Source organism: Malus domestica, chromosome 01 (genome assembly GCF_042453785.1).
Source record: "Malus domestica chromosome 01, GDT2T_hap1".
In the NCBI taxonomy this organism is placed as follows: Eukaryota; Viridiplantae; Streptophyta; class Magnoliopsida; order Rosales; family Rosaceae; genus Malus; species Malus domestica.
The window spans coordinates 17,021,469-17,045,262 of record NC_091661.1 but is presented as its reverse complement, the minus strand read 5'-3'; the positions used below and the strand labels follow the sequence as shown (position 1 = coordinate 17,045,262).

The window sequence follows — 23,794 nt, the reverse complement described above, 5'->3', positions numbered from 1 at the left end:
ACCCGATAAGTTATCGTATTGATCCGAAACTTGTTATTTTCGTTTTGTGTCAAGTATCGCATCAGAAACTGGCAGGTCTACTTATGAGCTCCTCAACTTCCTCAATACCATGAAAAGCCTCAAAATCCTACACATTACACACAAGAAAACAATCCAATCATAAAAAACCTATCACCGCTCTGAAACCAATCACAATAAATTTGACGCGAAACTGAAGTTTGAAGCTTTACCATTTGATTAGCTGATGAATCCAACAAAATAGCAATCAATGCATCCAAACAACCTGCTTGCTCAATCACGCCGCGAGTCGGTAATATATTCATCAAAACATACAAAAACCCAATTACAAAAAACTGCATTCTCATCTCAGTAATCCAACCTCCATAGATTTTGGTTGAGCTATTTAGCTACATTGAGTACCTGAATGGCCTTGTGCTGATGACCCAAAACCGCGCTGTCTGGATGAAGCAGGCAGCAACCCTCCAAAACCCCAAGCGCAAGCGAGACCCCGGAATCGGTTGAAGAGCTCGTGACCTTCAGCGGCTCGACACCGAATATGTGATCCAAATTCCGCACGATCTCATCGTCCGAATCTTTCAGCGAGTGCCGAAACAGAATGGGCACCACTGTAAAGCGATAATTAAATCAATTTCAACAATCCAAAAATTAAACAAAAAATTAAGCAGAAACTAAAATTTTGTAATTTTCTGGTTACCTTGAAGCTCGGGGAGCGATTGCGTCTGAGAGAAGAGGTTGATGGTGGAATTGAACTCGACGACCGATCGGAGGAACTTGAGGAGGCCGCCGACGCGGAGGAACAAGAACTCGACGGAACGCCGCGGAGGCCGCTCCGGAGTGCGAGCGTGACCTCGCTATAGACCTAAAACTTAAAAATATTTAGCCCAGAAAATTTAGATTTTAGCCTAGTAACAGTTTTTCTACTCCAACCCTTTTGACCTAAAATTTTAGCCTAGATTATCAAAAAATTAATTAAGGCTAATTTTTTTTTAAATTAACTTTTAAAAAAAAATAAATTATGTAGACTATCCTAAATTAATTTTATGAACATTTTAACCTAAAAATATTTAAATTCCGATAAATTTTGAAAAATCACTAAATCAATACATGAAAATCATGATAAACACATAAACTTAAAAAAAATTATTCTAGCTGTTGGAAAAAAATATTTAAATTCCGATAAATTTTAAGATTATTCTAGCCATTGGATTTATATTTAAACCGTTAGATCTTTTTTTTTACCATTAGATTTGATTATATTCGATTTGAGTCGTTTGATTCAATAAATATATAAATATAAAACAAAAAACAAAATTGAATGTGGACCGTTGGATTAACCAACGGTCTAATTACCACCACCACCCAATGAAGAAAAGTAGTTGTTGACTACAGGACAAGGTCTACTTTTCACTCTCATCCGTGGGTCCTAGCAGCTTTTGTGGGCTAAATTTGTGACTTATATTTGCCTTCATTTTAAGTTTTAGGTTTTATGTTTGGTTTAGGTTTTGGGTTGGAGTGGATTTAGGGGGGGGGAAAGGGAAAAATTTAGGTTATAAGTTACCATTGGAGACGGTCTTAGAATTTCAATCTTTCTCCTCTGCTTTTTGCCCTGGAAATGTTCTAATCAAAACGACCACGCTTTTGGCCCTAACACAGATAACAGACGACGACGTTTGGTTTAGTTTTGTAAGTAAGTTTAGCCATTGCATACATACGAGATGTCTCACATAGGGATGGGAAATACCCATTGGTTATGGATAACCGTGGTTATCCGTCCATTTAAATTTGATGATTACAGTTAAGGATAACCGTTTAGATAAATAAACGGTTATGAGTATAACCGTTTACCCGTGAAATTTAAATAGGCAGTTATGGGTATTATCCATGGTTATAAACGGGTATCCATTTAACTATTTATTTTAATATATATAAAACTAAAAGAAAAAAAGTAATAAGTTTCTAGCTAAGTTTAGTATCCCGAGACATAAGGGCCATATAATATATATATATATATATATGCCTCACTTGAGAGAAAAATATAGTTGATAGAATGGGTCAATGTTTAATATATGTAATTGAATGTGCTAAAACATTAGAGTGTTCGACATTTTTTGTTTTGGAGTCTTTTGGAGCTTTGGCCAATTCAAAATAATGATTACCTTGAGCTTTTAGAAATATGTTATTATCGACTGATGCGTACCTATATTATATATATATATATATATATGTATATATATTTAATTGGCCTCGAGTTTTCAATAAGTATTTGACCCAAAAACCTACAACCATGCATGATTCTTGTAATAGATTGACCGTCAAATAATTGGGAGACATCGCATATATTCATAAATAATATTGCCATATATACAAAAATTCATGTTAAATGTATTTATAACGGTATTTAATTGTTAGAAAAAGAAAATTATGACAAATTTCTTTTTAATTTTCAAGTTGTTAAAAAAATAGGTAGACGAGTGAAAAAAGAAGAGTAAACGGGTTAAAAATGGGTAAATGGGTACGCGGTTATGGTTAAATGGGTATGCGGTTATGGGTAAATGGGTATGGTTAACCGTTTATAAACGCTTTGGGTATGGGTATACTCATTTATGTAAATACCCAACGGGGTAAACGGTTATACGGGTAAAAGCTTAAACAGTTATGGGTAAATAATCACGGTTACCCGCCCGCCATAATCGTTGCCCATCCCTAGTCTCACATCCTTGCCGCCTCCTAGTCACATGAGTACTATTTTTACTTAATTACTCACTTGGAACGAAACAAGTTTGTATCTCGTTAGATGAGTAAAATTCATCAATCTAAAACATTCACACTTGTGCATCATAGGATTTGAAATGTGCAATCCAAATACATCGTAATTAAATTGCATGTGACACACAAGTGTATTTGGGGCCTCGAGTAAGATTAAAAACCGTTGTAGATTAGTGCATGTTGTTTCTAAGAGTGCTGAAGTTTGTAAGCATGGTTGCTTATGATGTATATCGTAAGCACTGTTCTAAAAATCGGCCTAGGCGGCGCCTAGGTGCTGGGTGGTGGAGCCCCGCCCTGATTTTGGTCAAGGCATTTGGAAAAATTGGCTGGAAGCTAGGTGGGCTAGGCGGCTCCTAGGCGGAGAGCTAGGCGGCGGGGCCTAGGAGCCTAGGCGGTTTTTATTTATTTATATATTTTATATATTTTTTTTATTAATTGTGTGCTTTTTTCTTTTTTGGTTTCATGGTGGTATACTTATGGAAATGGTGTACCTAATTTGCAAATGATAGATTTACTACAAGTTCATCCAATAGTGAAAGGAATTGGAGCATTTTTTAGGGGATAGATACAAAGAAAAGAAATAAACTAGATACAACTGTAAACACAGAAAATTCCTGAAACGAAAGAGACAAGAACAACGTGCACAAACAAATATTTGTATTTGATGGTTTTGGGTTACAATCTCTCTCTATTTTGATCCTCTGATTCGATCTCCGTAAGGTGTGTATTTGTGGATGTGTGATTGATCCAAAGGGCCGTTGGGCTTGATCTAAGGATGAACGTTCTTCAAGGGCCGTGGACTTGATCTTGAAGGTGGCTTTGAGCGGATCTTCAAATGGGCTTTTGGGCTTGATCTTTGAAGAACAGTGATGAACGGATCTCCAAGGGCTTTTGGGCTTGATCTTGAAGAACAGTGATGAACGGGTCTTCAAGGGCTTTTGGGCTTGATCTTGAAGAACAGTGATGAACGGGTCTTCAAGGGCTTCAAGGGCTTTTGGGCTTGATCTTGAAGAACGGTTGGATGTATGGATTTGTCGACGTTCGTTGATCCAAAGGGCCGTTGGGGCTTGATCTTGGGTGAACGATGAACGAAGAACACTTTCTTCAAGGGCCGTCGGGGCTTGATCTTGAAAGAACGATGAACGAAGAACGAAGAAGGCTTTCTTGATTCTTCGGGAACCTGGATGCTTTAGAGCTTCGGAGTTTCAAAGCTTCAGAGCTTCAAGGTGTAATATGAATTCGTCCCTAAATGAATGAAATTGGGCTTGTATTTATAGAATTTTCCAAGGCCTAATTTTGAATATAATATTCCAGATGAAATAAGTCGTTTCTGCCAGGCGTTGACACGTGTCCTATTTGATGACTTTTCCAACTCATTTCAATTTTCGTTGAGTCACACGCTACGTGTAAAATTTATGTAATACATGAGCGTTGACACTTTGATTTATCGGTCAACATTTATTTACGAAATTTCGATGTCTACAACAACAAGGTTAAATAATTTAGGCAAAGAAGAATTTAGTCTATCATTCAAATCCTCCTCATTATGATTATATGCTTACTGTTTTTTAAATATTGAACTTTTTGGATGTATATAATTTGTGTATTCTTCTAATTCTATTTTTACATTTTATCATTTTTTTATTATCTATACAAGTATAGTTTTTTTTAGGTGTAAATAGGCATTTATTTACAAGATATATAATAAATTTACATAAATCCGCCTTGATCGCCTAGGCGCTAAACCTCTGCCCGCTGCCCGACTAGCGCCTAGCGATGTTTAGAACCTTGATCGTAAGCAGTTTAAGATATTACCAAAAGGAAGATCTCATATTCAATTTTGTATTACTAATCAAAAGGTTTTAAAAACAACAATACACACAACCTTAAATTTTAGTGAATTCATAGAATAACAATTACATTTGGGAGTGAGTAATCATATTAAATCGCAAACTTTTTACATTTGGGAGTGAGTAATCATATTAAATCGCAAACTTTTAATATGTTTATCAGGTCATAAACATACAAAAGACTGAAAGAAAGAAATTTGCACACTATCTATAGAAAATATTTACAGATTAGTGTGTTACTTGATGTATAAATAGATTTCCACATGAACTTAAAGTTTGGTGTCGGCATAAAGAATACGGTCACTGTAAATAGCCTCAAAAACATGTTTTCTAAACCTTTTTAGAGCTCATGCATGTGTTTTTCGGTGAGTTTTTGGTGTTTTGTTAATTACGTGGAAACTGTTGAAAAGTAATCTTGCTTCTAGAATGGTGGGTGCATGCATTGAAAAATGCTAGACAATTCTAGCATGAATATGGCATGTGTTCATTATGTTCATAAGCAAAGTCTATGTTGGTGGGCTACTTTAAGAGAATCAAGAATAATGGCTAGGATGATTTCACACTTGGTATGGTTGGTTATGCTTGCCTATAAATATAGGTGAGTATGTTGTAATGAAAGATATAAGAAGAAGAAAAGAGAAGTGAGAAAGAAGAAGAAGAAGTAAGAGAGACAAGAAGGCTCTCTAAAGTGAGAATAAGTAGAAGAAGCATTCATAGCTTCCAAGAGTGTTTGAGTGATTTCTCTTGTATTAGTTTGTGTGAGAATAAGAAAAGTTTTGAGTGTAACCTTGAATTTGCTTTTTCTCTTGCCTATCAATTTCCGCTGTGTTACATTCTTTTAAATCCCAACAAAGTGGTATCAGAGCCATGGCTAACAACGCTATGGCAGCTTTCCAAGTTCCAGTGCTCAACAACAACAACTTCGATAATTGGAGTATCAAAATGAAGGCCCTTTTGGGAGCACATGATGTATGGGAAGTCGTGGAGAAAGGCTACACTTAGCCAGAAGATGAAGCTACTCTGCCCCAACCCCAGAAGGAGAGCTTGAAAGATTCAAGAAAGAGAGACAAGAAGGCTCTCTACCTCATCTACCAAGCATTAGATGACAATGGCTTTGAGAAGGTCTCAAGTGCAACCTCCGCCAAGCAAGCATGGGAGAAGCTTCAAACCTCTTACAAAGGAGCCGAACAAATGAAAAAGGTTCGTCTTCAAGTATTAAGAGGTGAGTTCGAATCTTTACAAATGAAAGGGTCTGAATCAATCTCCGATTACTTCTCAAGAGTCTTAGCCGTTTCCAATCAATTAAAAAGAAACGGTGAAAAATTAGAAGATGTTAGAATTATGGAGAAGATACTACGCTCATTGGACCCCAAATTCGAGCACATTGTTGTGACGATTGAAGAGACAAAAGACTTGGAAGAAATCAGTATAGAGCATTTAATGGGCTCGCTACAAGCATATGAAGAGAAACATAAGAAGAGGCAAGGGAATGATGAGCAGCTTCTCAAGACGCATGTTCAGCCAAAGAAGAAAGAAGAAAGCTTCGACAACGAGAGAAGCCAAAACGAAAGAAGTCGTGGCCGAGGTCGCGGACGTGGGCGTGGACATGGACGTGGACGAAGTTGGAACTTCAACAACCATAGCAACTACGAAAGAGGAGAAAGCTCAACAAAAGGTCGTGGGAGAGGACGCTCAAACTTGAGGTATGAAAAATCTCAAGTTCAATGCTATAATTGTCAAAAGTTCGGGCATTATGCTTGGGAATGTAGAGCTCCAAACAACAGACTTGATGAGAAGGTCAATTATGTGAAAGAAGATAAAGAAGAGAATGGCGTTGTGCTACTAGCATGCAAGAACAATGATGGAGACCAAGACTATACATGGTATCTTGACACCGGCGCCAGTAACCACATGTGTGGAAAAAGAAGCGTGTTCGTAGAGCTCAATGAATCAGTGAGTGGCAACGTTTCTTTTGGAGACGAATCCAAAATACCCGTAAAAGGAAAAGGTAACATCCTTATTCCCCTTGAAAATGGCGGTCACCAATTAATTTCAAATGTCTACTACGTGCCCAATATGAAAAGCAACATTTTGAGTTTGGGTCAACTCTTAGAAAAAAGGTTATGATTTTCATACAAAAAATTATATCCTTTTTCTTAGAGATGACAAAGGAAGATTAATTGCCAAGGCGAAAATGTCAAAGAATAGGATGTTTCCCATGAACATTCAAAACGATGTTGCAAAGTGTCTCAAGATATGTTACAAAGACATATCTTGGCTTTGGCATCTTCGTTTTGGGCATCTTAACTTCGGGGGATTAGAGTTATTATCTAAGAAGGAGATGGTGAGAGGATTACCGTGCATCAGCCACCCTGATCAAGTTTGTGAAGGATGTTTACTTGGAAAACAATTCAGGAAAAGCTTTCCAAAGAAGTCGACCACAAGAGCCCAGAAGCCACTTGAGCTCATTCACACCGATGTGTGCGGTCCTATAAAACCAAGCTCTTTGGGTAAAAATAATTATTTCCTTCTCTTCATTGATGATTTTTCAAGAAAAACATGGGTTTATTTCTTGAAGCAGAAATCAGAAGTCTTTGGAGCATTCAAGAAGTTCAAAGCCGCCGTAGAAAAAGAGAGTGGTTGCAAGATCAAAGCCATGAGATCTGATCGAGGAGGAGAATTCACTTCAAAGGAATTTCAAGAATTTTGTGAAGCAAATGGAATTCGTCGACCTTTGACAGTTCCAAGATCCCCTCAACAAAATGGTGTGGCGGAAAGAAAAAATCGAACTATCCTCGACATGGCTCGAAGTATGCTCAAAAGCAAGAGATTGCCTAAGGAGTTATGGGCAGAAGCTGTAGCATGTGCTGTCTACTTATCCAATCGATCTCCAACAAGAAGTGTGTGGGGAAAGACTCCGCAAGAAGCATGGAGTGGAAGAAAACCAGGTATCTCTCATCTAAGAGTTTTTGGAAGCATAGCCCATGTACATGTACCAGACGAGAGGAGAGCCAAACTCGACGACAAAAGTGAGAAGTTCATCTTCATCGGCTATGACTCAAATTCAAAAGGCTACAAGTTGTATAATCCAAACAATGGAAAGACGGTGATCAGTCGAGACGTGACGTTCGACGAAGAAGAAGAATGGGATTTTGGCCCGCATGCAGGAGATCTTCATTTCTTTCCTCAATTTGAAGAAGAGAATGAACAAGGGACGATGGAGCAAGCAAGAGAGGTTCAACAAGAATCCTCTACTCCACCTGCTTCACCAATATCAACCAATCATGGCAATTCACCAGCATCAACATCATCAAGTGGGAGCCTAAATGAAAGAGAAGTACCACGCACAAGAAGTATATGAGATCTCTATGAGGTAGCTGAAAGACTTGATAATCCTACACTTTTATGTCTCTTTGCTGATTGTGAACCAGTCGACTTCCAAGAAGCAGTACAAGATACTAAGTGGAGGAAAGCAATGGATGAAGAAATCGACGCAATCGAGAAAAATGAAACATGGGAACTCACTGTTCTTCCAAAAGGACACAAAGCCATCGGAGTCAAGTGGGTGTACAAGACAAAGAAAAATGCCAACGGAGAGGTCGAAAGATATAAGGCGAGACTAGTGGCGAAAGGCTATAGTCAAAGAGCCGGAATCGACTATGATGAGGTATTTGCACCTGTTGCTCGTTTGGAAACGATACGATTGCTAATTTCTTTGGCAGCTCAAAACAAATGGAAGATTCAACAAATGGATGTGAAGTCCGCCTTCCTAAATGGAGTCCTTGAAGAAGAAGTCTACATTCAACAACCATCAGGCTATGAAATCAAAGGGCATGAAGACAAGATTCTGAAGCTGAAGAAAGCCCTCTATGGGTTAAAACAAGCGCCAAGAGCATAGAATAGTCGCATCGACAAGTACTTCCAAGAAAACAACTTCACCAAGTGCCCTCATGAACATGCTCTTTACGTCAAAGTCAAAGATGGAGATATTTTGATTGTGTGCTTATATGTGGATGATCTAATCTTCACTGGGAGTAATCCAAGCATGTTTGAAGAGTTCAAGAAAGTGATGACCAAAGAATTTGAGATGACGGACATCGGGCTAATGGCATACTACCTAGGCATTGAAGTTAAGTAGAGCGAAGAAGGCATTTTCATCTCCCAAGAAAGCTACACAAATGAGATACTGAAAAAGTTCAAAATGCACGACTGCAAGCCCATAAGCACGCCAGTGGAGTGTGGAGTCAAACTAACCAAGCATGATGAAGGAGAAAGTGTAGATCCAACATTTTTCAAGAGTCTAGTTGGAAGCTTGCGCTACTTGACATGCACAAGACCAGACATTCTCTATGTCGTCGGATTAGTCAGTCGCTACATGGAGAATCCCACAACTACACACTTGAAGACTGCCAAAAGAATTCTTCGATACCTTAAAGGTACTATTAACTTTAGCTTGTTCTATTCAAGTTCTAGTAACTACAAACTTGTTGGATATAGCGACAGTGATTGGGCAGGAGATTCTGACGATAGAAAAAGCACTACTGGATTTGTGTTCTTCATTGGAGACACTGCATTCACATGGATGTCGAAGAAGCAACCGATTGTCACACTATCTACATGTGAAGCTGAATACGTAGCTGCTACCGCATGTGTTTGTCATGTAATTTGGCTGAGAAACTTGCTGACAGAATTAAGCATGCCACAAGAAGAACCAACAGAGATCTATGTCGACAATAAGTCTGCAATAGCTCTAGCAAAAAATCCAGTATTCCATGACAGGAGCAAGCACATAGATACCCGCTATCACTACATAAGAGAGTGCATTGCAAGAAAGGATGTGCAAGTGGAATACGTGAAGTCTCAAGACCAAATTGCAGACATATTCACTAAGCCACTCAAGCAAGAAGTCTTTATCAGACTGAGAAACTCAATCGGCGTCACAAGCAAGATTAAGGGGGGATGTTGAAAAGTAATCTTGCTTCTAGAATGGTGGGTGCATGCATTGAAAAATGCTAGACAATTCTAGCATGAATATGACATGTGTTCATTATGTTCATAAGCAAAGTCTATGTTGGTGGGCTACTTTAAGAGAATCAAGAATAATGGCTAGGATGATTTCACACTTGGTATTCACACTTGGTATGGTTGGTTATGCTTGCCTATAAATATAGGTGAGTATGTTGTAATGAAAGATATAAGAAGAAGAAAAGAGAAGTGAGAAAGAAGAAGAAGAAGTAAGAGAGACAAGAAGGCTCTCTAAAGTGAGAATAAGTAGAAGAAGCATTCATAGCTTCCAAGAGTGTTTGAGTGATTTCTCTTGTATTAGTTTGTGTGAGAATAAAAAAAGTTTTGAGTGTAACCTTGAATTTTCTTTTTCTCTTGCCTATCAATTTCCGCTGTGTTACATTCTTATTTGTGAGATAGACATCTCCAAAGTAGAGAAGTCTTTTAAATCCCAACAGAAACTTTATTGCTTTTCTTTTCGTGTTCATACAACGAATTTTGTATTGAAATTAGTAACTTGTATGTTCGCAAGGTTACTAGTTGCTATGTTCATAGGCTTCGCAACTGCACTTGAATACAAGCATGGTTTAGGTCAACTGGGGATGGAGGCTGCTGCTGAAGCTGGACCTTCTACTTCAATCAGTGAAAAGATTCCTGATGTATTAGTAGGAGTTTGATGCTCTGCGTTATTACAGCATGCTACTAATCAATTTGCTAAAGTGTGTTGAATCTTTACAGAATATGGTCCTTATTTTGTTTTTCTATCATTGCGCAGCTGAACCGATGCATTATTGGGGACGCTGTGTACGAAAATCAAGTTTCCATTACGTTATTGCAATGCTGCATGCATCATCTGTCATGCTATTGCCCAATTGGTGCACTCGATAAACTCATGTTTTACGTTGGCTGAAGGTGGCAATGAGAATTAATGAATGATGAGAATAGTCAATTAAACCAGTAGTGAGCTCTTACTCAAATCAGATTTTCATAATTCAAATTGTTTTTCTCTGTTAATGTAAAGAATCAACAATTGATGATGTGAGATATATTTATTGAATTGTCTGTTAATGTAATGTATGATGTTCTCAATGTTAATGTATCCAATCTTTTATTGAATTATCTGTCGGATCCTTCTCTCTATAACTTTATTAATAAGTTCTTACAAGTTTCTCAAAGAAATTTATTGAAAAGGATCAACTGGTACACTTAGTAAAAGAGGATGAAAAGAACCTAATTAACCTCTCAAAGATAATCTAAGTAACGACATTGCAAAAACAAAAAGGCCACTAAATTAAACACAACACTTCCACTAAATTATAACTTCAAATTGCACTCTTCAATCTCCTTCTTCTCCAGTTTAAAGGGAGCATTGCTTACCAACGGTAGATACACGAGCTAAAAAGATTAAAAAAACCACACCATGTATTAGTCATAATTTAGAGACTCAAAACTGCAATAATATTATTCATTATGTGGAAGAGTACATACAGTTTACCCATCAATCGTTCTTCGTCGCCCGATAAACGCCACCCTCACATAAAGCCAATCGTACACACAATTCAAAAACTTGTAATATGTGTATCTCCATGACCTGATGAATATCAAACTCCCACAAACTCCCCAAAATCCAACAACAAAACCAAGCGCCAAACTCAAGTAAAATCCTGTTGTTATAAGCCCATCATTTTCTTTAACTTGATCCCCAAACATTGGTTGCTCCTCTGGACTTGTTTCCTCAGGAGAGCACAACTGTTGAAGTGGAATTCCACAAAGCAAAGGATTTCCAGCAAAATTAGAAGGATCATAGGTTTGGAGTTGAGTCCCCATTGGAATTTTTCCGGACAGGTTGTTGTTTGACAAGTCCAAATCACCAAGACCATATATTTGAAAAAGGCTTGTTGGTATTCCGCCATATATGTGGTTTCTTGACAGATCAAGGGACTGTAAGGACTTCAATTTCCCGATCATTGGAGTTATTTGACCTGTTAAATTGTTTCTTGACAGGTTTAAGGAAACCAACCCCACAAGATCAGTGATTTCCGTAGGAATGTCCCCCGTTAATCGGTTACTCGACAGATGAATACACTTTACAAGCCCCAGAGTACTTTTGTATCTGGACATTATGCCTTTCCATATCAAGGATGCTTCCTCATAATAAGCTAGCCAACTGCCATCTGAGCTATTATATTTATGAATGATAGATAGACCTGATCTTCCTTTTAGAGCCAAATTAGTCAAATTGTTGACGCATTTGGGTATATTTCCAGAGATGTTATTCATCGAAAAATCCAGAATTTGAATGTCTCTCATATTACACAATTGTAGTGGGATGCTTCCATAGAAGTGATTAGAACGGAGGATAAGGATAGCCAAATTTGGAAGTCCAACCCCTAACCATTCAGGTATCAAACCTGATAAGTTATTTTCTCCAACATCAAATATGCTCAGAATTCTGCAATTCTTCAAAGATGAAGGCAATTCCCCCACAAACTCATTCTTGTTTAACTTCAGCGTTTGAATAGAAGGTAAAGAGCCCATTGTGGTAGGAATTTTCCCAAAAAGAGCATTATCACTCAAATCAAGAAAGCCAAGATTTTCAAAACGTGTCCAACAATTAGGAAGTTGTTCGTACAAATTGTTGCTTGAGAGATCAAGATAGGCTAAAGGACTAACCTTGTTCGGAGTCTTTGGGCACATGAAAGAAACTAATCCTGAAAACTTATTGTTGGAGAGATCTAGATATGTCGCTGTGGAAAGGAATGAAGGGACTGGACTTTCCAATTGATTCCAACTCAAATTCACTTGACTAAAGGAAGAGGAGGGAAACTCAAATCTTGAATTTGGAATTGTTCCTCTAATTCGATTGTTGGAAAGATCTATAATAATATATCTAGGAGGATCCTGACGAGACAGAGGGCTCCAAAACCAACTTGGAAGGATATCATAAATTCCTGCATTAGAAATATAAAGTTCCTGATAACTTTTCTGAGTTTGAAGCCATTTTGGAAAATGTGGACCCACCATGCAAGAGCTCAAATGTATCAAATCCAATTGGAAAGGAGGAGTCCAATTAGAACTGAAGCTTAAAGATAGTGGGGTATCAGACATATCCAAATCCCTTAATCTGGAGAGATTGGCGAAGTGGCTTTCCGAAACCACACCTTCCAAAGCATTCATACTAAGGTAGATACGCTCGAGCATAGACATATGCCCAATGCTTTCAGGTACTGTTCCACTCAATTGATTGTCATGGAGAACTAATTCTTTCAATGATGAAAAGTTTGTGAGATTGGGAATTGATCCAGAAAGATGATTCCTTGAGAGGTCCAGAGTCTCTAATGAGTTTTGATCAGGGCATGCAGACAGTAAAATTTGAACCAACGAAGAAAGTTGTCCACTCAGAGTGTTGTTGTAAAGGTTGAATTCTTGCAGATTACATAACTTGGAAAAAGATTGCGGAATCCCTCCTTCAATTTGGTTAGAAGAGAGGTCAAGATGAACAAGGCTGGCATTGTATTTGGATAACCACACAAATATGGAAGAAGATGAAGAAAATGGGAGTTGGTTGTCACTGAGATCAACATGAACAAGGGATTTAGAAGAATTTATGTTAAAAAGAGTACTGGAATGAATTAGAGGAGAAGGAAGACTGCAATAAGACAGAAACAAGTTTGTAAGTTTAGGGAGCTTATTAACTGCTTCCAGCCAATCAGGAACATTACTGAGATTGCTTCTACTCAGGTCCAAATATGTTAAAGCAGAAAGATGAGGCAGCCATGAATTCAGATTTTCTACATTAGCAAAGTTATTGTATCTGAGATCAAGATGACCAAGGCTGGCATTGTATTTGGACAACCAAAGAAATATTGAAGAAGATGTGAGTTGGTTGTCACTGAGATCAACATGAGCAAGAGATTTAGAAGAATTTATGTTAAAAAGAGTACTGGAATGAATTAGAGGAGATGGAAGACTGCAAGAATACAGAGACAAGTTTGTAAGTTTAGGGAGCTTATTAACTGCTTCCATCCAGTCAGGAACATTACTGAGATTGTTGGAACTCAGGTCCAAATATGTTAAAGAAGAAAGACGAGGTAGCCATGAATTCAGGTTTTCAAAATTAGCAAAGTGATTGGAGCTGAGATCAAGATATTGCAAGTGGGTAAGGTTTCCGATCTGAGTTGGAATTCGACCACCAAAAGAAGCATCCCAGAGACTGAGGTGTCTTAAATTGGAAAGAGAACCAATGAAATCTGGAAGCTGGGTCCCAGTGAAGTTAACGGAAGAAAGGTCCAAATATTTCAAATGCGGCAACTCAATTAGTTTAGGACTCATCATTTTACCTTGAAAGTAATATTCAGGATACTCCTGCTGTCCTTTCTGTTGAAGTGAGTAAACTTCATTCATATGATACCATCCAAGATCAAGTTGAGTAACATGGTTGGTTCGGTTGCTGCAGTGGATGCCAAGCCATTTGCAACAATCTTGCTTGTGTTCTTCTCTTCCCCAGGAGGAGAGGAGATTGTAGTCATCAATCAGACCTTGTTTGAAAGAAATGAGTGCTTCCCTTTCACTCTCTATGCACCTCGTCACCACCCGGTGGCCAATTGCTCCGAAACCGAAAGAAACATTATAGAATCCAGAGGATAGGGAAGGGTTGAAACATTGTAGAAAAAGTAGCACCACAATGAAAGTGTGAAAGAATTTCTTCAAGCACCTGATTCCGTCATTCTCCATCTTAATTCAACAAAATCAAGGCAAAGATGATTGAAGAACGAAGAAGAAGAAGTGTACAATCAGAATTGATTTAGGAGCACAAGGAAAGATGCGAGTGTCTTATAAGGCTGGGTGAGTACGTAATAGTTCACAATACGATCCACACACTGAGTTGTCTTGACTCAAATGGTCAAGTATGGAACATGTGTGAGTGGACCAGCTACTTTTCTGTACGTAGGTGTAGTAATTAGACGTTGACTCTTCTCTCCAAAATAATGACAATGCCTGCAACAATCAACACAATTCGGCGTTGATTGTTTTGTTCTGTTTACATTTTAGAAGTCTTTTTGTATTTTGTGGAATTAGAAAACAACATATATGTGTGTAATTCACGTTATTTGGACCAAGCTAAAAAACGCGGAAATCGTCTTAACTCTTGAGAGAACAAATTTACATTTATTTTCCAAACAAGTTGCAAACAGTCAGAATGCGTAATTCACATTATTTGGACTAGGCTAAAATACATGGAAAACGCCTCAACTCTTGAGAGACATATTCACATTTATTTTCCAAACAAGTTGCAAAAAGTCAAAAGTCATTTTGGGAGGATAAGAGGAAGGATGAATGACTCCCACAAGATAGATGATTCTTCTCCACTTTCGTTTGTCATTTGTCTTAATCACACTTCAAAGTAAATTACAAGTTGATGATAATAGGGACCTGCAAACCAAAATTTCCACGACGCAAGTGGAATTGTATTGTCTTGTCTTGGACCCCATGCGATACTCCATGCGATACTTCAAGGTTATTGACAGCAAGTTTTCAAGAGTTTCCGGTATTTCGAGTAATTACGCTGCAATTGGGGTCTTTACAAATGTAGTCTTGGCGTTATTAGATTAGAAGACACACAATAATTGACCGACTTAAATGTATTTGGATAGAAATTATGCTAAATTGCTGTTAGTGAAGAATCATCACTGTCATTTGATCAAGACAATACTTTTGGTCATTTAGTGACAAAAGTTCCTTGCGTTTTATTCACTTGTGACTGTTCGTTAATCAAGAGGACTAATTCAAAAGACATTAAGCAGATAGAGCTTCAAATCACAACTCACGACAACGAGAATCAAGCAAGCAAAGAGAAATAAAACAAAACCTGAGATTCTCATCAACATGCTTGTCCCTTATGAGCTCTGCAACTTCCTCAATACCATGAAAAGCCTCAAAAGCCTACACAGTACACACAAGAAAACAATCCAATCATAAAAAACCCATCACCGCTCCGCAACCAATCACAATAAGGGGGTGTATTCAATTGAGATGTATTTTAAGCATCCAAATATGTCATGTCTTCCCATGAGATTTCAAGGGAATTGAATCAAAACTTTATATGGAATCTCTACAAATCAATTAAACTCCATAAATTTTTCACGTTATTTGGACCAAGCTAAAAAACGCGGAAATCGTCTCAACTCTTAAGAGAACAAATTTACATTTATTTTCCAAACAAGTTGCAAACAGTCAAAATGCGAAATTCACATTATTTGGACTAGGCTAAAATACACGGAAAACGCTTTAGCTCTTGAGAGATATATTCACATTTATTTTCCACAAGTTGCAAAAAGCAAAAGTCATTCTGGGAGGATAAGAGGAAGGATGAATGACTCTTACAAGATAGATGATTCTTCTCCACTTTCGTTTGTCATTTATCTTAATCACACTTCAAGGGAAATTACAAGTTGATGATAATAGGGACCTGCAAACCAAAATTTCCACGATGCAAGTGGAAATCCATGCGATAGTTCAAGGTTATTGACTTAAATGGTCAAGTATGGAACATGTGTGAGTGGACCAGCTACTTTTCTGTAGGTAGGTGTAGTAATTAAAGGATGACTTGTCTCTCCAAAATAATGACAAAGCCTGCAACAATCAACACAAAAGTCGTTTTGGAGGATAAGAGGAAGGATGAATGACTCCAACAAAATAGATGATTCTTCTCCACTTTCGTTTGTCATTTGTCTTAATCACACTTCAAAGTAAATTACAAGTTGAGAACAAGAAGGACCAACAAATCAAAATTTCTACAATGCAAGTGGAAATGCATGCTCCATGCGATACTTCAAGGTTATTGACAGCAAGGTCTCAAGAGTTTCTGGTATTTCGAATAATTCCATCGCCACTGGGGTCTTTACAAATTTAGTCTTGGAGTTATTAGATTTGAAGACACACAATAATTGACCAACTTAAAAGCATTCTTAGAGAGAACTTGTGGAGTTCATTAACATAACATAAGGAACTCCAACAAAAGACTTTGAGTTGTGAACCATATGAATTTTCAATTACCTCCAATTCTAATTGGTTCTTTGTTTAATTAGAAAATATAAATAATTGAAAGAGTTCAATATAAAACACTGGACCAAGAAAAAGACATTATTTATGAAACAAGACCAAGAAAGAGACACTATTTATGAAATTGTATCAATTACTATACACTATTTATGAAACTAGACTAAAAACTAGACACTAATTATGAAACATGATCCAGAACTAGACATTATATATGAAAGTGGACCAAGAATTAGACACTATTTATGAAATTGGATAAAAAATGAGAAACTATTTATGAAACCAGATAAAAAATGAGACACTATTTAGAAACTGTACCAATTACTATAAACTATTTATGAAATAGGATCCAATAACTAAACACTATTTACAAAAGTGAACCAAGAACTAGATACTATTTATGAATCTGGATAATAAATAGTGTAATACCGTTTAGTTTTATAAATAGTATAGCACTGCAGTTTCATAAATAGTATAGTACTGTTAAGTTTCATAAACAGTGTAGTATTATTTCATAAATAATGTCTATGATGGACGCGCACACCTAGGCACGTCAAGTTTTTTTTTTAAATATTAAAATTCTGTCATTTTTATTAAAATTTAAGTTCTTTTGTCCTCTTTATTAAAAGTTAAGGGTTTTTCATTAAAATTTAAGTTTTTTTCATTAAATAAAATTATAGCATGATTTTTTTATTAAATTAAATTTAACCCAAGCTCTTTTCATGAACACTCTCATATTATTATTGATTTTGGGTCTTTTACTTTTAGCGACAACAGTTCCTTGCGTTTTATTCACTTGTGACTGTTCGTTTATTGTTAATGCGAGGGCTTCCAGACTCGCATGAGGAATTTTAGCTACCGTGACGGCACTCCGTAGAATGTTGTATAAAGGTCGTACCCAGTGCACAAGGCTCCCGCTTTACGCAGGGTCTGGGAGAGGTGAATGTCGGCACAGACTCGCATGAGGAATTTTAGCTACCGTGATGGCACTCCGTAGAATGTTGTATGATTTTGAAATTATACTGCACAAAATGTCAAGGCAAACATTTCATTGAAGACGACCATTTTCTTACAAATTACTGATTGTATTTCACTGAAATACAAAGAAAAACAAAACAAAATGCCTAGGGTGCTTTCTATGTTCAGATTCAGTACAAATCTAAGGACACTATCACACGACGAGCTTGGATGTGATGAGCAGTTAGTCTCTGCTCCGGATCAAGGGTCGAACCAAACTGACTCGCTGGCCATATCAAGGAAGCAGATTTCTCACCCAAAAATGTCTTATGTCCTCATGTACGGTTGCCAACGGTGGCCTATCCCTCCCATTTACATGACCAATCAAAAGCAGCAAGAACTCTCCACTTCAACCTAAACAAAAGCAACAGTGTTTTTCTTCAGTGTGCATTATATTAGCAAAGAAAGGACCAAGCCTAGGCACACCAGTGTTCAGAATCCTCAAATCTAATTAATTCCTAGCAGATGACCTCGTTACTCAATTGACAAACATGAAAATGAGCAACAGGACATAGCTTAACTAAAAACCTAGAAAAAAAAGGAAAGACGAGATTCTATTAAGAATTGTCTGATGAACAAACCTATTTTTGCCAAAACTTTAACATTTACCCCAGAATTTATCCAGATAGAGCTTTAAATCACAACTCATGACAACGAGAATCAAGCAAGCAAAGAGAAATAAATCAAAACCTGAGATTCTCATCAACTTGTTTGTCCCTTTTGAGCCCTGCAACTTCCTCAATACCATGAAAAGCCTCAAAATCCTACACATTACACACAAGAAAACAATCGAATCATAAAAAAACCCATCACCGCTCCGAAACCAATCACAATAAGGGGTGTATTCAATTGGGATTTTGTGGGATTTTAATTCTTTAAAAAAATCTAGGGGTATTCAATCATCAATCAGGATTCTAAGTTATCTTCTGAAATTCGAAGTGTATTCAATCAAGATTCTGAGATAGTTTATTGAAATGCTTAGAAATCCGAGTGTATTCAATTAAAATTTTAAAGAAGTTTATAACATTTTAGGTGTATTCAATTAGAAATTGATTTTAAAGAATTTTAAAAAGTTGAAGAATTCAAGGGAATTGGAAAGATTTCGTAGTGTATTTTAAGCATCCACATATCTCACGTATTCCATGAGATTTCGAGGAAATTGAATCAAACTTTATATAAAATCTCTACAAAAATTAAACTCCATAAATTTGACTCGAAACTGAAGTTTGAAGCTTTACCATTTGATTAGCTGATGAATCCAACATAATAGCAATCAAAGCATCCAAACAAGCTCCTTGCTCAATCACGCCGCAAGTCGGTAATATATTCATCAAAACCTACAAAAACCCAATTACAAAAAACTGCATTCTCATCTCAGTAATCCAACCTCCATAGATTTTGGTTAAGCTATTTAGTGCTGATGAGCCAAAACCGCGCTGTCCGGATGAAGCAGGCAGCAACCCTCCAAAACCCTAAGCGCAAGCGAAACCTCGGAATCGGTTGAAGGGCTTGTGATCTTCAGCGGCTCGACGCCGAATATGTGATCCAAATTCCGTACGATCTCATCGTCCGAATCGTTCAGCGAGTGCCGAAACAGAACCGGCACGACTGTAAAACGATAATTAAATCAACTTCAACAATCAGAAAAATTAAACAAAAGATTAAGTAGAAACTAGGAATTTTGTAATTTTCTGATTACCTTGAAGCTCAGGAAGCGATTGTGTCTGAGAGAAGAGGTTGATGGTGGAATCGGACTCGGCGACCGATCGGAGGAACTTGAGGAGGCCGCGGACACGGAGGAAGGAGAACTCGGCGCGAACATCGCGGAGGCCGCTCCGGAGCGCGAGCACGACCTCGCGGTACACTCTCTGCCGGGTCAACGAGTTGACCAGATCGCCTACGGCGGTGGACGGCGGCTCTGGTTCGTATTCCGACGAGGGCTTCGGCGTTATCCCCTCACTCCATAGCGACTTCTTCAAGTACATCGCCTCAGTCGTTTACTCTCACAACGACGACATTTTGGTACTCTAGCCAACAGACGACGACGTTTCGGTTTATTTTTACACGTTTCATTTGGTTGTAGTTTAAAACTTAAAATTTTCAAGTTATTTTCATTAGTTTAAGCATTGGTTGTAGTTTAAAACTTATAATTTTCAAGCTATTTTCATTAGTTTAAGCATTGCAGTTACGCTGGAATGAAATGTAAATTAAATTTTGAGAGATCATTTAAAGATTATGCCTTATATTCAATGACATCCAATATTTCCTCGTCCAAAAATGATAGACAAGGATGGGCCGAATAATTCTTATTCCTAGTTCTTCTCGTTTTAACAACGTCGTAAGTTGAAGAAACTACATTGTTTATGAATTTGAAGTGAAGTTACATGGATGAAATGGAGTATAAACAACCAAACAAACAAACTACATTCATATCATTACTCATGTTTCATTATTTTCTCTATTTTTTCCTTATGTTTTTAAATGTCAAGTTATTTGAGAAATTGACTAAAATGATTATTTTTCAAATTTTAGTTACTAAAACGGCCAATTTTGTATATGTCTTCAATATTTGATTGTATTGTTGTCAATCTTTGATCATTATGTAGTCAATATCAATACTTAATTTTGATTAATTCAGCAATTTAGATTTTAATTTATGATTAATTTCACACGACACTTAGTACTACGATGTAGTTTTGTTTTATCTTCACTTATAAATGAATGCCTTACATTTAAAGCTCGTGAATGGTGAATTCAATACCAATTTATTAGGAAAATTTTATTTGAACTCATATAACTTACCTCTACACTCATATCATTTTTAATTAAACTATCAATATCTCTTTAAACTCAAATTTACTACCTAAACTACTCTCCACAAATATCAATACTAATTTATTTGGTTTTTGAGACGGTTCTTTGAAATTGGACGGGCTGATTTGCTAGGCGGCACCATGTAGCCTTCTGCTCAATATTAATTACCACAAACATATAGTGACAAAAAATGTACCGACATAACTCCATAGAAAACGAGAATTTGAAGTTTACCAGAAGATATAAAATAACAATGATACTCATATGTATAGCATATGAAATATAAACAATGCCGTTCACTTTACGAATTTTTTCATGTCATGAACGTATAATATGTTAGAAGTTTTTCACAGGATTTATTTGATATTCCGTCGTATTTGATACTTTGAGTCTTTTAACCGTTAAATATTATACAAAAAATAAAATCTAACATTTTTCATGTTATGAATGCGTAACGTGTTAGAAGTTGTTACACATGATCTATTCGATATTCCGGAGTATCGGATACTTTGAGTCTTTTAACCATTAAATATTATAGAAAAATCAAAATCCGACATTTTCATGTTATGAATGCGTAACGTGTTAGAAGTTGTTGCACATGATCTATTCGATATTTCAGAGTATCGGATACTTTGAGTCTTTTAACAGTTACATATTATACAAAAATCAAAATCCGACATTTTTCATGTTATGAATGCGTAACGTGTTAGAAGTTGTTACACATGATCTATTCGATATTTCGGAGTATCAAATACATTGAGTCTTTTAACAGTTAAATATTATACAAAAATCAAAATCTGACATTTTTCATGTCATGAATGTGTAATGTGTTAGAAATTGTTATTCACAGGATTTATTTGATATTTCGGAGTATCCCCTTTGAGGCTTTTAACTGTTAAATATTATACAAAAGTCAAAATTCGACATTTTTCATGTAATGAATGTGTTAGAAGTTGTTATTCACATGATTTCATAATTTTTTTTTATTACTGTGTCAATTACTTCATTTCATAAAACAATTACCTATATATTTTACTTATAATTTTATTAAAACGCTATATATATATATAGTTGTGGTGTACTAGAAAAGTAACAATTGTACAAAGTATGTTATGATTGTTTACTCCAATTTAATTGGAACAACAACTGCCTTAATTATTTTCCTTTTTTTTCCTTTATTTCTAATTAGGTTTTCTTGAATAGACCACACAGGGATCAATATTTTAGCTGGCTGGTTGTTGGGATTGTTAAGATTATGGGTCGCATGAAATTTACTACAACAAAATTAACAACAAAAGTATCAAATAATTAGATAAATTTGTGAAGTATCCAACCTTGCAAAGTGACATGTAGTCATGATCGGAGCTCCGATCGCCGATCCCGAGAGAACCGCCAAACGCTTCAATTTCCCCACCAAAACCCCGGGCTTCTTCACAAACCCGGTCGCCTTCTTCGTCTTTGTATTCACTTCGATCTCCGTCCCCAGCACCTTGTCCCCGCCCAGAAAATCCTTCACGAACGGCTCCACCATCACTGTCGGATTCGCCGTCACCACCACCTTCCACTTGCACTAGTCAAACACCTCGAAACTCTCCGCCCTCACATCCGCCGCATAGAACCTAACAATTATTTCATAAATTCAAAATTAACATTTTAAATTAAAATATTTAGATACTGTTTGCTCCCTAAATTCGACATGAGTCTCGCGGGCATGCTGGGAATTTACTCAAACATGAAATTGGTGGGTGCGGGCGTGCCACTACTAGATGCCGCTAGTAAACGGGTTTTGAATGATTGAGGCTGCACCTGAATTCGACTTCAAACCAAGAGATTGTGCGATTGAGTGGGAGTGGCTCAAATTAAGGTTCTTTCTTTGCCTTAAGGATAAGGACTTTACTTATATGGAGAAATGTAAGAACAACTAAATCACAAGGTCACTGGAAGTGTGAATGACAGAGGAAAATAAATTACTGGTATTGTAGATTGTTTATTGTTGATGCACAAAATTCGGAGGATCTTGAACCAACGTAAATCCGGCCGTGAATCACACAAACGCTCAAGAACACAAAGATGTATCGTGGTTCACCCCAATGTTTGGGCTACGTCCACACTGATGTTGATTCCATTTACTGTATGAATGTATGGATTACAATAGATCGGCAAATGAGCTCTCTGTGGATGCAGCCCTTGCCATTTTGCTCTCTGTTTGGTTGAGAGGGTATTCCCCTCCATTGTTGTGAGGGATGGATCTGAGACCCTTTGTTTCTCTCTGGATGTGAGGCTTCCCCAATGAGGGTGAGGGAGAGTCCCTTTTATAGAATAAGGGCTCCCTCCCCTTTTGCATTTGTCATGGGCTTAGGGGTGAGGCCCAATATATGGTACCAACAGGAGTCCCCCAAGTCTTCAGGCAAGAGAGTCTTTTGGCTGGAGACTTCAAATCCAATCCATGTACAGGTCGAAGTGACTAGATGTCTTGAACCAGTACTCATCTTGGACCAACGTAAATCCGGCGGTGAATCACACAAACGCTCAAGAACACAAAGATGTATCGTGGTTCACCCCAATGTTTGGGCTACGTCCACACTGATGTTGATTCCATTTACTGTATGAATGTATGGATTACAATAGATTGGCAATGGAGCTCTATGTGGATGCAGCCCTTGCCATTTTACTCTCTGTTTGGCTGAGAGGGTATTGCCCTCTATTGTTGTGAAGGATGAATATGAGACTCTTTGGATCTCTTAGTGAAGGTGAGACCTTGTTATGAGGGTGAGGGAGAGTCCGCTTGTCGGATTAGACAAGAGATCATTGTTCGGACTAAATATTTGTCACTATAAGCATGTGGCTCAGTGATTCATAGGCTGATCAATAGTGTCGGTAGGCTTCTTTAATCAGCAATAATGTTGATCAGTGGATCTAGTTGCTCAATAATTCATAACAATAAATGACAGTATAAGTATGACCGTATACTGAATAAATCAAATTGACAAAGTTTGTCAAGGCAAAATATTGTACTATGTGCCTTCTATAAATAAATAATTTATTCAGTCGTGTGGTAAATCACATGTTGTATAAGTGACATAGTTTAATGGCAGTCACAATATTCTAGGCCATGAATAAATATTGTTTATGTAAATATGTGTGATAATTATGAGGTGAATACCACAAAATGAAAGGATGTGATGTCTGATTATGTCACATGGCATAGGAATAGTGATGTGCCGAAAGACTATTAACATTATAATAAAATATTTAAACATACA

General features: G+C 37.1%; 1 protein-coding gene, 1 long non-coding RNA gene and 2 pseudogenes across 3 annotated transcripts; all 4 read right to left on the bottom strand.

The window, feature by feature from the left end:
• Positions 1-287: 287 nt before the first annotated feature.
• On the bottom strand, positions 288-2,722 carry LOC139196217 (uncharacterized; annotated as a pseudogene).
• An 8,001-nt stretch (positions 2,723-10,723) lies between these two features.
• On the bottom strand, positions 10,724-14,539 carry LOC103417606 (receptor-like protein EIX2). The gene is made up of 2 exons (XM_029096405.2): positions 11,130-14,539; positions 10,724-11,036 (listed from the first exon to the last, which is right to left on the bottom strand). The coding sequence occupies exon 1, from the start codon at positions 14,373-14,375 to the stop codon at positions 11,133-11,135; it is 3,243 nt and encodes a 1,080-aa protein (XP_028952238.1). The 5' UTR covers positions 14,376-14,539; the 3' UTR covers positions 10,724-11,036; positions 11,130-11,132.
• A 249-nt stretch (positions 14,540-14,788) lies between these two features.
• LOC139193956 (uncharacterized) lies at positions 14,789-15,585 on the bottom strand. The gene is made up of 2 exons (XR_011578543.1): positions 15,511-15,585; positions 14,789-15,207 (listed from the first exon to the last, which is right to left on the bottom strand). It is a non-coding gene; the product is annotated as an uncharacterized lncRNA (long non-coding RNA).
• Positions 15,586-17,732: 2,147 nt separating this feature from the next.
• LOC103426322 (uncharacterized) lies at positions 17,733-19,775 on the bottom strand (annotated as a pseudogene). The gene is made up of 5 exons (XR_011578540.1): positions 19,417-19,775; positions 19,105-19,325; positions 18,956-19,054; positions 18,400-18,481; positions 17,733-18,065 (listed from the first exon to the last, which is right to left on the bottom strand). The product of XR_011578540.1 is annotated as an uncharacterized protein (transcript).
• Between the last annotated feature and the right edge of the window lie 4,019 nt (positions 19,776-23,794).